The sequence below is a fragment of the Cucurbita pepo genome, chromosome 9 (assembly GCF_057944985.1).
Source record: "Cucurbita pepo subsp. pepo isolate OVF chromosome 9, ASM5794498v1, whole genome shotgun sequence".
NCBI classification, from domain to species: domain Eukaryota; kingdom Viridiplantae; phylum Streptophyta; class Magnoliopsida; order Cucurbitales; family Cucurbitaceae; genus Cucurbita; species Cucurbita pepo.
Genome location: NC_141806.1, coordinates 1,904,507 through 1,916,994, shown reverse-complemented (window position 1 = coordinate 1,916,994; position 12,488 = coordinate 1,904,507). Strand labels below are relative to the sequence as shown.

General features: G+C 34.9%; 2 protein-coding genes across 7 annotated transcripts; both read right to left on the bottom strand.

Annotated features, from left to right (window-relative positions):
* Positions 1-1,182: 1,182 nt before the first annotated feature.
* Positions 1,183-6,170, bottom strand: LOC111802751 (lipid phosphate phosphatase 2). 4 transcript variants are annotated; one of them, XM_087127158.1, is made up of 9 exons: positions 6,006-6,170; positions 4,476-4,703; positions 4,271-4,358; positions 4,061-4,170; positions 3,840-3,933; positions 2,894-3,082; positions 2,749-2,808; positions 1,400-1,625; positions 1,183-1,281 (listed from the first exon to the last, which is right to left on the bottom strand). In XM_087127158.1, the coding sequence occupies exons 2-8, from the start codon at positions 4,689-4,691 to the stop codon at positions 1,447-1,449; spliced, it is 936 nt and encodes a 311-aa protein (XP_086983284.1). In that variant the 5' UTR covers positions 4,692-4,703; positions 6,006-6,170; the 3' UTR covers positions 1,183-1,281; positions 1,400-1,446. The 4 variants fall into 4 exon arrangements, with proteins under 4 accessions (XP_086983284.1, XP_023543005.2, XP_086983285.1 ...); XM_023687237.2 differs by having other exon boundaries at positions 1,183-1,625; XM_087127159.1 differs by lacking the exon at positions 6,006-6,170 and adding an exon at positions 5,682-5,778 and having other exon boundaries at positions 1,183-1,625.
* Positions 6,171-7,388: 1,218 nt separating this feature from the next.
* Positions 7,389-11,229, bottom strand: LOC111802184 (lipid phosphate phosphatase 2). Of its 3 annotated transcripts, none has more exons than XM_087126708.1 (8): positions 11,001-11,229; positions 10,714-10,932; positions 10,403-10,490; positions 10,182-10,291; positions 9,476-9,566; positions 9,094-9,282; positions 8,945-9,004; positions 7,389-7,682 (listed from the first exon to the last, which is right to left on the bottom strand). In XM_087126708.1, exons 1-8 carry the CDS (start codon positions 11,043-11,045, stop codon positions 7,489-7,491), a joined length of 996 nt encoding a protein of 331 aa, XP_086982834.1. In that variant the 5' UTR covers positions 11,046-11,229; the 3' UTR covers positions 7,389-7,488. The 3 variants fall into 3 exon arrangements, with proteins under 3 accessions (XP_086982834.1, XP_086982835.1, XP_086982836.1); XM_087126709.1 differs by having other exon boundaries at positions 10,714-10,923; XM_087126710.1 differs by lacking the exons at positions 10,182-10,291; positions 10,403-10,490.
* Between the last annotated feature and the right edge of the window lie 1,259 nt (positions 11,230-12,488).

The following is a 12,488-nucleotide window of genomic DNA, read 5'->3' as shown; positions in this document are numbered from 1 at the left end:
CTAAGTGGAAGCTCAAAAGGGAAAGTTCAAATAGAACAATATCTACAAATCCTGTGATTCGGCAAAAAAATATTTGAATGGGTAACTAGCTTTTCTCTTATTTTAATTTGTTTATACATTTTTTTTTTTGTGTAAAATTTTAAATAATTTTAATAAAATAGTTTTTTTTTTGGGTTAAAAAAGTGTATTTATGTCTATATTATTATTCAGAAAATGTCTTAAAAAATGCGAAAATATCTCTCATGTCGTTTTCTAATGTTATGAACTGCTGCTCATGGATGGGTCGGTTTTGTCGTTTTAGACCCACTCAATATTTTTAATAAAATAAATAAATAATATTTTTAATATTTTTAAAATTTTCAGTCAAATATTCGTTTTTTTTAATAGTTTTTAAATTTGAACTTGGTCTTTAAAATTTTAAAACAACTTTTTTTTGTCTTTAAAATTTAATTTAATTTATAATTTTAGATATTTTGAAATATAAGAAATAAAATAAAAGAAAAAGGTAGGGTAATAAATGATTAAAGTTAATATTAATTATATCAATTAAATGACTAAACATTCAAATCCATTAATCCATCGTTTCAAATATTTAACAATTTTCAAATGGAGGGTTTAGATCTTTTTTAAGAAATCTATACAGTTCGGAACATTAAACTAATGATTTACAAATTAAATTTGATAGAAGGTTTAAATGAATATGGTCAGATCCCACGTCAGTGGAGAGAAGAACCAAACATTCCCTATAATGATTAGAAACCTCTCCTTAGTAGACATGTTTCAATCATAAAGCTGATAGAGCCAAAACAGACGAACGAAACATTCCTTATAATGATTAGAAACCTCTCCTTAGTAGACATGTTTCAACCATAAAGCTGATAGAGTCAAAACAGACAATATTGGCTAATAGTAGACTTGAACTACTACAGATATACTTATAAAGGTATAAATTAATGTTCTCCGATTTGGGAACTATTTGCAATAAAAGATCTCGAATTAAGAAAGACGGGTTGTCACAAGAAACAAACATTATTAATCAATGAATTTTGCTTAATCTAATTCAAACCCACAAACCAAAAAAACCAGTAAAACGTGTCTGTTCTTCCACCTCCTATAAAGGGGTCATAACACATCTAGTTGTCAATGTGAAACCACATATGAACGCATGCAAGTCAGCACAGATACGTACAAGGCACGAAATGAATTGAATTCTAGAGCAAGTTGTCATCAAAACAATCCCACACTTCAAAGCCAGACATCTCAGATAAGCAATCTTCACAACTAGAGAGTAAATGAAGAAAAAGAATCAAAGAATATAAATATAGAAAGCGATCATATCTTCATTTCAAGCAGATCTAGGAGAGTGTTTTGGTTCAGAAGACTAACACATCATCCCTACCTATGTACCCAATCAGAGCTCAAGATTAGATTCTTGTGCCAGGCTCTCTATCTGTTCAGCATGGGGCTTGAGTCCTGTGTATTGAATCTCATTTCATGCTGAGGTTGAATGTACACACTTTCAATTTCTGATGGTTGTGCATGAATGTTATTGGCATTCGGCGATGATGCTTGAACTTCGTTGCGAGACTCGGCTAACATCTGAAAGTATGCATGAGGTCCCCAACCTGTAGATAAGGTGTAAAAGTTCGAAAACGTCAGTTCGAGAACGCTATGAATGCTCAAGAATCAGGACTACTTGCATATATGACATTTGTGTAACATTTTGGTTCTAATGAAGTAAGTGGGCATAGCTTAGGATCCAGCTTCAGAAGTATTCAAGTTGACATTAAAGTTCAGGTCAAGGGAAAGTCAACTACTGAATCATTAGAGCTATAATTGACTACAATAGAATGGGAAGGTCAGAGGAGCAACTTTCCTGTTCACATGGACGTGGACAGAAAATCAGAATACATTGGAAAAGAAAAACTAGCTGCAACCAATGAAAGAAAGAAAGTAGACAAATCCTGTCTTGTTTGTATGCGCACATGTATACAGATAAGTATCATTTTTAATTCATTTATCTTAACAACTGTCTTAGAAGACTTCTTCTGGTCAACAACATAAAAATCAACGATCGGATCTCACCAATTGGGGAGTAGAACAAACCATTCTTTATAAGGGTGTGGAAACCTCTACCTAGTGGACACGTTTTAAAACCTTGAGAGGGAATCCGGAAGGGAAAGCCCAAAGAAGACAGTATCTGCTAGCGGTGGGCTTGGGCTGTTACAAATGGTATCAGAGACAGACAAGGGGCGGTGTGCCAGTGAGGACACTAGACCCCGAAGAAGGTGGATTGTAAGATCTCACATTGGTTGGGGAGAAGAACAAAGAATTCTTTATAAGGGTGTGGAGACCTCTCCCTAATGGACGCGTTTTAAAACTTTGAGAAGAAGCTCAGAAAGGAAAGCCCAAAAAAGACAATATCTGCGGTAGACTTGGATTGCTACATAGTCGAGAAAATGAAATCTGAGATGATTAATGAGCCCCAGAATCTAACCAATCAATTTTTCTATTAACAAGGTTCTAAAGTATAAAAACAAAGAAGAAAAAAAACTACTTTTGACCAGGCCAGATGGATCTCAATGCACGGTCAAAGATTCAAAAGTAGGACTAACATGGAAGAAATATTAAAAGATTGGTTCTTGGGTAAAAGAAATAATGAATTTACCATGGACAAATCATTGCTTCATTTAACATAAAAGTAGAATGCACAACTTTGAAGGAAACTAATGATATTGTGGGCCATACCATCAATGTGATAAGGTGCTGGAAAGAATTGCAGATAACAGAAGGAAGCAATTGTCAGCCCTGCACAGAAGGTTCGGATAAGACATGAGAAAAGAAAAATCATATGAAAGTAAGAGCAAATGAATAAGGTATTGGATCGACTGACCAAGAAGACCCCCGGCAAAAACGTCTTGCCAGTGATGCCAATAGTCATCAACTCGAGTAACACCAACAAGAGCTGCAACAAGCAGGGGTAGGAAGACAATACAGAGTTTTGCAATATGGCCCCTTTGGTCAAATGCTCTTATTTTCCCAGACAAATACCAAGCAAGAAATCCAAGGCCCGCAAAAGACCCTGCATATAGACAGCTTCCCTTGTTAATAAGCTTAGAAGAAGCACAAGTGAGAGAAAATAAACTGAAATGGAGAAAAAAAAAAGAACAAAGGTAATACATGTCACAAATAAGCATTTGTATGCATTAACCACAACATGAACTAATGAACTAATAACCAATGCTAGCACAAAAGCTTATTAATGTTAACTCATTAGTGTATGTTCTACAAGGAATCAAGGCTCTTCACAATGGTACAAGGAATCAAGGCTCTTCACAATGGTATGATATTGTCCACTTTGAGCATAAGCTCTCATGGCTTGGCTTTGGGTTTCCCCAAAAGGCCTCACACCAATGGAGATACATTCTTGCTTATAAACCCATTATCATTCTCTAAATTAGCCGATGTGGGACTCTCTCCCAACAATCCTCAACAGTCCCCACAAAATGTGATATGAGGTTACAGTGAACAAATCTAAGCCTTAACAGTTTTTGCTTGAATATTATAATTTCTTAATCTTTATCAATGGCTTAACTTCAAACCATTAAAAAAGGATACAGAGTATCAAGTCTTTGTACATTAGGATGACATCATCAATGTGCGACTGGATTGGTAATTTAAGAAAGATAAAAGCCTAATGTTATTCAATCATCTACCAGAGTATAGGATTTTTGACTGCTATTCAATCAATCTGTGAGTGCACATGTAATGATTACAAAATGGTAAAAATAGACAGTCACAATCAAATAACATAATTCAGAAGAACACATCTTTCTTACAGGAAGTATGCCCACTCGGGAAACTTTTATATCCTTCTTTAATAACATTCTTATCTCCGGTGCATAAAACACCAGTTGTGATTTTATCAAATACCTGCACATATCAAGTACTAATCTTATAATGAGTATGAATAATAATAATATAAAAAAAGATAGGAGCATAGGAGCACGAAAGATGTTTGCATATGAACAAACATGAAAAAAAATTGAAAAAAACAAACCCCTTTGCCATCAGGGAAACAGCGCCAGAAGAAGTCTGGACGTGGCCGACCAACAGCATCCTTAATAGCATCAGTCATTACTCCAGATATTAAAACAGCAAACAGAAGTCCTGAACAAACATGATCAATCATTAAATGTTATGCTTGGCAAGATTATCCGGAATTACAAGGATCTCCAATTATTATTAAATGAGAGAAGGAGAGAGATACCCAATATGGCATGGTGGAGATCATAGACATCCTTTCTAATGAAATAGTAGATAATAAATACAACAAAGGGCATCAATATCGCAATTATCTGTTACAGAAAAGAAAAAAAGAAAGTCATATTGTTTATACTTTCCACAATAATGTCAGAAAAATAAACTACCATGGAATTCACTACAACACAAATAAATGAAAGTTTCAAACATACTGGAACTGCCCAAAGGGGAACAGTATTATCTTGTAGTGGAAATTTCAGGTCTGTCATCATCTCCTGTCCAACAAAGTGATGAAATGGCTCTATAACGTTTAACACAACCTCTATCACAATAAGGAGCAAAAGGATCAACCAATCTTGAATGTGGATTCTTAATAATCGAGCTCCATGGGATCTCACAGTATGAGTACCCAATTGAATTTCTGGCATTTTGTCTGTGAACTGATAACACGAGGAGAAGAACCCGATTGGTTAAGAAAACATATTGATGTAATTTAAGCACTATCAATAAGAAAGAATCACGTGTGCAAATGACTTAGTATACATTAAATGGGTGTTCTCATGTACACAAAAAGAAAATTATGAACAGAAGTGAAGTCATAACTGTAACAGCTCAAGCCCACCGCTAGCAGTTATTGTCCTCTTTGGGCTTTCCTTTTCGGGTTTTCCCTCAAGTTTTTAAAACGCGTCTACTAAGGAGAGGTTTCAACACCCTTATAAAGGATGCTTTGTTCTCCTCCCCAACAAATGTGAAATCTCACAATCCACCCTCCTTCAAGGCCTAGCGTCCTCGCTGGCACACCGCCTAGTGTCCACCTCCTTCGAGGTTCAACCTCCTCGTTGACACATTACCCGGTGTCCACCTCCTTCAAGGTTCAACCTCCTCGCTGATATATTGCCCGATGTTTGGCTCTGATACCATTTGTAATAGCCCAAGCCCACCGCTAGCACATATTGTCCTATTTGGGCTTTCCCTTTTGGGCTTCCCCTCAAGGTTTCTAAAACACGTGTACTAGGGAGAGCTTTCCACACCCGTATAAAGGATGCTTCGTTCTCCTCCCCAACCGATGTGGGATCTCAGAATAACCAAGAAATCTATCATAGAATCCCACATAACACAAGGAATTTTCCTAAGTAAAAATGACTAAAAAAACTCTCCACTAGAACCCTAATAGTGACTATTCACACTAAATAGAACAAGGATGAAAAAGCACGCACTACTACCGTGAGATTACTGTGGTTGTAAAACAGGCGCTTTGTAAGAAGAAAATCGGTCAAGAAATCTTCAAATTGAAATTCATTTAGCCACACGCACACACACACAAACACACAACAAGTTGAACATAGATTCCAGTAACCATTCAAACTCAACACCAAGCCTCCCTAACTCATCTCAACTCTAGATTTACTAAAACGTACCAAATCACCTGATTCGATCCAGAATAGTCCAAAACAACTTCAAATTACCACATAAAAGTGGAAGAGAAAGACACTAAAAGAAACACCCAACAATCAGCAAGGAACAAGAAACACAACACTTCATCGTGGAGAAATAAAGCAGAAAACGAGAAGAACAACTGAAAATTGTGAGTAATTCAGCAAATCAACTAGTTCGGACAGAGTTAACCGCATTTCATTTCGTTTCATCGAAGAACAAACACATTTCCAGTTCCAGCGATGGAATGAAAGAACAAACCGGCAGTGTAACAGAGAATGAAAAATGGTGGAGAAGAGAGAAATTACCAGTGGATTCAAGTTCGAAGGAAGATGAAGAACGGAGAGGGAAAGCAAAAGGCAGGGAGAGAAGACGATGAACCAAATCCCGTCTGGAATTTGAATACAAAACCGCGTCGCGCTAAAGACGGGTGGGAACTCCGACCGTGGTAAAGAGTTGCCTTTGCTGAACCCAAATCCAAAACCAACCATTTTTTTAAATTAAAAATAATTAAATAATTCATTTTCTATATATATATATATATATATTTTTTTTTTTTTTTTTTTTTTTTCCTAATCCTTCGTGTTTTTTTTGGGGTTTAGGGTTTAGGGTTATTCTCGACTCACTCGTTATGATTACTATACTCAAAAAGCTCGATATTGTTATATATTGTTTCTGTCTTCCATTGTCGGAATTAAACAGTTTTCTTTTTGTTACCTTATTTGAATCGAAGATCTCGGTCTGTCTTCTCGGGACTGAGTAGTTTCCTTATTTGTTGCCTTCTTTGAACGTAATAATTCTTTATCACTCGTTACCATCATGGTAAATTACTGTTCTAACCTTGAAAGTTGATAGGACAGTAATGGTCGATGATCGTGAGTCAGCAAATTTCTCGTAAATTTTATAAATATAATGGTGTATGTTTAAATAAAATTATCGCGTACTTTAAACTTTTTTAAAATTAGTTTTTAATGATTTAAAGGGAAAATTACTTTTCAAAAGAGCTTTATTCAAAGTCTCCATAGTATTCCTTGCTTGGTCTTATTTTGTCTCTTTTTCTTTTTATATATTGCAATTATTTGCTTTATAGGAAAAGACAAGGGAATGTTTGGTTTCTTGTCTTGTGACTTTATGTTTTTTAATGTGATTTATCTAAAAGGATTAATATATATTTTCGTCCTTAAAATTTAAATATTTTTTTTTTCTTTTTAGTCCTCGATGTTCGCAAGTTCAAACCCTTATATATATTTTTTATATCGAATATACCCTTTTCGTTTTAAGTGTTGAAATTGATCGAGAAGAGGTTTACGTGACATAATAGTTAGTGAGCTGACAAAACGCTTTGTAAAGAAAGTAAGTTACCGAACACACTAAAATAAACTATATCATTCTTAGTCATCACGCTAAGAAAATCACGTGTCTCTAGAACTAAACGGTTTTTTTTTTTCAATCGGGTTTTAGTTGTCTAAATATTTTCAATTCATCCCCTTATATTTTAAATTTTTAACTATAGGTCCTTCCGTTATAGCGTTAAAATTGCCTAAAGACAAATTTACGTGACAATTAACGAGTTTACAAAAATTCAGATGATCATAGATTAAACCATTCAATTTCTCTTTTGGTGGTCTAGCTCCGTTTTCGAAATTTTACTGAAAAGGGTATACATGATAAATTTTGAAACTACGAGGGAGTAAATTAAATGTTTTTTTTTAAATACCCGAACGTTAGAAACTAAACGGTACGAGAAGGGGACAAGGCCGTAAATATACAATAAAGAACAAACAAACAAGATCATCTAGCTCCCATTTCCATTTGGTCGTACGTTTGATTGTGCAAAGGTGTTGGAACAAAATATGTGTCGCCATTTGGTCTTGTCTGTTCTTGTTCAACAGGCACATCATCAACAATGGCTGCAGATCGAGGTGTTGCATTAGCCCTTGCATGGTGCTCTTCATGTGCTTTGAAGTATGCATATGGACCCCATCCTAAGACAAACACAATCATTTTAAGGTTAGAATATGTCTTTAAAGTCTCTCTTTTTCAATTTAGTCCCTGTTTTTTTGAAACGTTTTAGTTTGGTTCTTTACGTTGTAACGCTTTTCAGTTATGCCCGTTACTGGTGGTGCGTGTTAAATTTGGTAAGTGACGACGGTGAACTTAATAATGCATACATTGTTGAGGATTGTTAGGAGAGGAGTCCCACATCGGCTAATTAAAGGGTTGATCATGGGTTTATAAGTAATATATCTCCGTTGGTACGAGACCTTTTGGAGAAACCAAAAGTAAAACTATGAGAGCTTATGCTCAAAGTTGACAATATCGTACTATTGAAGAGGTTTGTGATTCCTAACATGACATCAAAGACATGTCCTTGACTTAAACATGTCAATATAATCCTCAAATGTCGAACAAAAAAGTTGTGAGCGTCGAAGGTGTAGTCAAAAGTGACTCAAGTGCCGAACAAATAGTGTATTTTGTTCGAGGGCTCTAGAGAAGGAGTCGAGTCTTGATTAAGGGGAGATTGTTTGAGGGCTCCATAGGCCCAAGGGAGGCTCTATGGTGTACTTTGTTTGAGAGAAAGAGTTGAGTCTCGATTAAGGGGAGGCTATTCGAGGACTCCATTCGCCTCAGTAGAGACTCTATGGTGTACTTTGTTTGAAGGCTCGAGAGAAGGAGTTGAGTCTCGATTAAGAGGAGGTTGTTCGAGAGCTCCATAGGCCTCAGGGGGGAGGCTCTATGGTATACTTTGTTCGAGGACTCCAGAGAAGAAGTCGAGTCTCAATTAAGGGGAAGCTATTCGAGGCTCCATAGGCCTCAGGGGAGGCTCTATGGTGTACTTTGTTCGAGGGCTCTAGAGAAGGAGTTGAGTCTCGATTAAGGGAAGATTGTTCGAGGGCTCCATAGACCTCAGGGGAGGCTCTATAGTATACTTTGTTCGATGGGAGGATTATTGAGGATTGTTGGGAGAGGAGTCCCACAGCCTAATTAAGATTACATCTCCATTGGTACGAGACCTTCAGGGGAAACCAAAAGCAAAGCCACGGGAGCTTAAGCTCAGAGTGGACAATATCGTACCATTATGGAGAGTCGTGGTTCCTAACATACATATCGAGCTAACAATTAAAAAACTTAGTCTTTGAATGGTTACCGCAAACTCACTAAATATTATACCACGTACGTTATTCCGAGTCAAGGGCATAATTCAAAAAAAGACAGACAATAAGGACTAAATTGAAAAATTACATACCATTGCCACTATAGGGAGGTGGGAAGAACTGAAGGTAGCAAAATCCAGAAACAACCAATCCTGTCACAAAAAAAACAGAGCAAAAACAATCATTAAAACACATGAACTCATCGTTGTCAGTCTAAATCAGCTCATTGTTTAGCAGAAACCTATAATGGCTCCAGCAAAGATATCTTGCCAATGGTGCCAATAATCATCCACTCTAGAAACTCCAACAAGTGCAGCACCAAGCAAAGGGAGAAACACCAGGCAAAGTTTTGCTACATGACCTCTCCCATCAAATGCTTGGATTTTTCCTGATATGTAAAAGGCTAGAAATCCTAAGCCCGCAAACGACCCTGCGAAAAAGAGGACATAAACGGTTAACGGTTGTCAACCCGAGCATAGCTTAGGTTGTTAATGCATTATAACAACGATCGTGCAGCTAGAGATTTGATCCTCTACGCGCCCTTGTTGAGCTAAAAATGAAAGAAAACGTGATTTGGTCGTTCAATATAACGGATATTTTAAGTAGATGCAAGAGTTGCATACATGAAGTATGGCCACTTGGGAAACTCTTGTGTCCTTCCCTTATTTCACTCTCTTTCCCGTGACATATCACGTTTCCTGTTCGGTCGTATGCCTGAAATGAAAAAAAAACGTCTTTCGTAAAAAATAATTATTGGAGGAGGCCACTACAATATGGTTAGCAATTTTACACTATTGGAAAAACGAGACAGATAAACTATAAAAGTAGTTTGAATCTATATCCGATGATTATTAAGAAACAAATAAACTTTCTGAGTCTACCCATAGTTATTCCGGAGCTTAACTGACAATGTCTCAGTCCAAGCCCACTGCTAGCAGATATTGTTCGCTTTGACCCGTTACGTATTATCGTCAATCTCACGGTCTTAAAACGCTTATGTTAGGGAAAGATTTCCACGCCCTTATAAGGAATGATTTTGTTCCCCTCTCCAACTGATGCGGGATTTTACAATCCACCACCTTGGGAGTCCAACGTCCTCGTTGGCACATATCCCAGTGTCTAGCTCTGATACCATTTGTAACCGTCCAAACCCACCGCTAGCAGATATTGTCCGCTTTTGCTCGTTACGTATCCTCGTCAATCTCACGGTTATAAAATGCATCTGTTAGGGAGGGATTTCTACACCCTTATAAATAATGCTTTGTTCCCCTCTCCAACCGACGTGGGATCTCACAAACACATTGTACAATCAAAATAGTTGTTCAGTACCTCTATTCCATCAGGAAAGCAACGCCAAAAGAAGTTCGGTCGAGGTCGACCAACGCCATTCTTAATAGCATCAGTGATAATAGCAGTGATCAACACCGAAAACAAAAGCCCTACTCACAACAACAAACAAACAAACAAATAAACACGAAACCATCAATAAAACACGACTCAAATCGTAATCTTTTCCACACGAAACTCGTCTTTATAACACACAAAAGTACCTAAAACGGCATGATGCAAATCATAGACGTCTCGTCGTCGTATATAAACGATCAAGAATATCAAAACAGGTAGTATAACAGCATACAACTGACAAACAAACAAAACAAACAAACACTGGTAAGCATTGCACTGAAGTTTGAGTAGCTCAATCATCAATTCTAATCTTTTTTGTTCAAGAACACAAAGGATTCATCAAATGCTATAACCAAATCGATATCGAAAAACTCGAAAAACTCGAAAAACCGACAAAAGGGTTGTTTCTAATGCCATAGAAGACATCAAATTGTGGAAGCAAAATCAAAAAACTTACAGGGACAGACCAGACAGGAACAGTATTATCCTTAAAAGGAAACCTAAGATCTGTCATCATGTCCTTCCCGACATAGCGATAAAACGGATGAACAGAGACCAAAATCACTTCAACCACGACAAGAATCAGCAGAATCAGCCAATCAAGCAAATGATTCTTAGCAACATTGGCTCCATGGGATCTTATGGTATGAACTGGAGGATCCACACCCTGAAAACGCTACAAAAATGAAGGATCGTTATGCAAATATCAGATAGTTTAGGGCCATTTTTGAAATTTTTACTAACCTGAAATCCACTTGAGGAACTGCGGAAGGAAGAGAAGCAAGCCATTGATGAACAGAAATGATTCTCTGAACAAATCGGGGGTTTAATTGGTCGGAAAGCGTTGACCAGACATGAAGAAAGAGTTTACCTACGAATAAAATGAAATGGGTCGCTCAGACTTGGTCCAAAAAATGGTTTTTTCCCTTCTTGTTCGGACGATACGACGGCGTTTCGTTGAGAATAACGGCGATTCACCGTTGGGCGATTTATAAAAGGTCGAAGCTTTTTTTGTTCTAGCGGGGAATTTGAAGTGTTCAAAGTCGTTGACTTTTTTTTTCAACGATTGGATTTAAAATATTTTTATGTTGTTGACCAAAAAAAATGGTAATATTTTAAAAGTTTTATGTTTTTATTTTTTATCGGATGGATTTTCATATTTATATTTTTAACCAAATTCCAAAAATAAAAATATTTAAATACAATTTAAAAAAATAAAAACAAATTAATTAATTAATTTTTTTTTATGGATAGTTAACCTTATAATCAATTTTTCTTTTTTGTTATATATTTTCTACCCTATTTTTAAAAATCAAACCAAGTTTTAAAAACTAAACTATATAGTTTTAACTTTTAAACAATTTACTTTCTATTTTTTACAGTTGACTAAAAATTTAAATCTTTTTAAAAAACGTGAGAACTGTGATAAATTATCATAAATTTAAAAAAGAAGTTCAAATAATTATTAAATTAATCTTTTAATTATTTTTTTTTTTTTTTTTTTTTTTTTTTTTTTTTTTTTTTTTTTTGCAAATTGGTACATATTTTTATATAGTTGAATTATACTCATATATTTTTTTTATTTAAATAATTTTAATAATTTATATGGAAACCATGTAAAATAAGTTAGTATAAAATAAAGTGTGCTGGTATATATGGAAGCATAAATGTCAATGCTTACATAATCCTCCAATTTCGAAATTTCTCCCATATCACAAAAATTATTTTATCTTAAATTAAAAAATTATATATTAAATTTAAATTTAAATTCTATGTTTACTATATACGAAGCTCAAAATTTGTGCAATAAATTTGTGATTTTATTTTTTATTTATATGTATAATAAATAAGAAGTTCAAATATCTATTTAAAATGTAAATAAATTTAATAAATATAAACCATAGTTCAAAATATTTAAAGGTAGGGATTAAATAATAGGTATCTCGTCTATTCAATTATATCACATGAAAAAGAATATTTTAAACATTTTTACACGTGAAAATTATATATAGGATATTAATAACAAAAAAATACTAAATTCATAGTTGTATTAAGAAAATAATAACTATAATAATTTTTTAAAAATAATTAATTGCTCGTTGCTTTTATAATATAGGTAATAATATTTTTTTTAAAGGGTTGATTAATAATATATATATATTACAAAATGTCATCGAGTTCTAATTTTTAAAACATAATGATTAAATTTTAATTATTTATAATTAATTAATA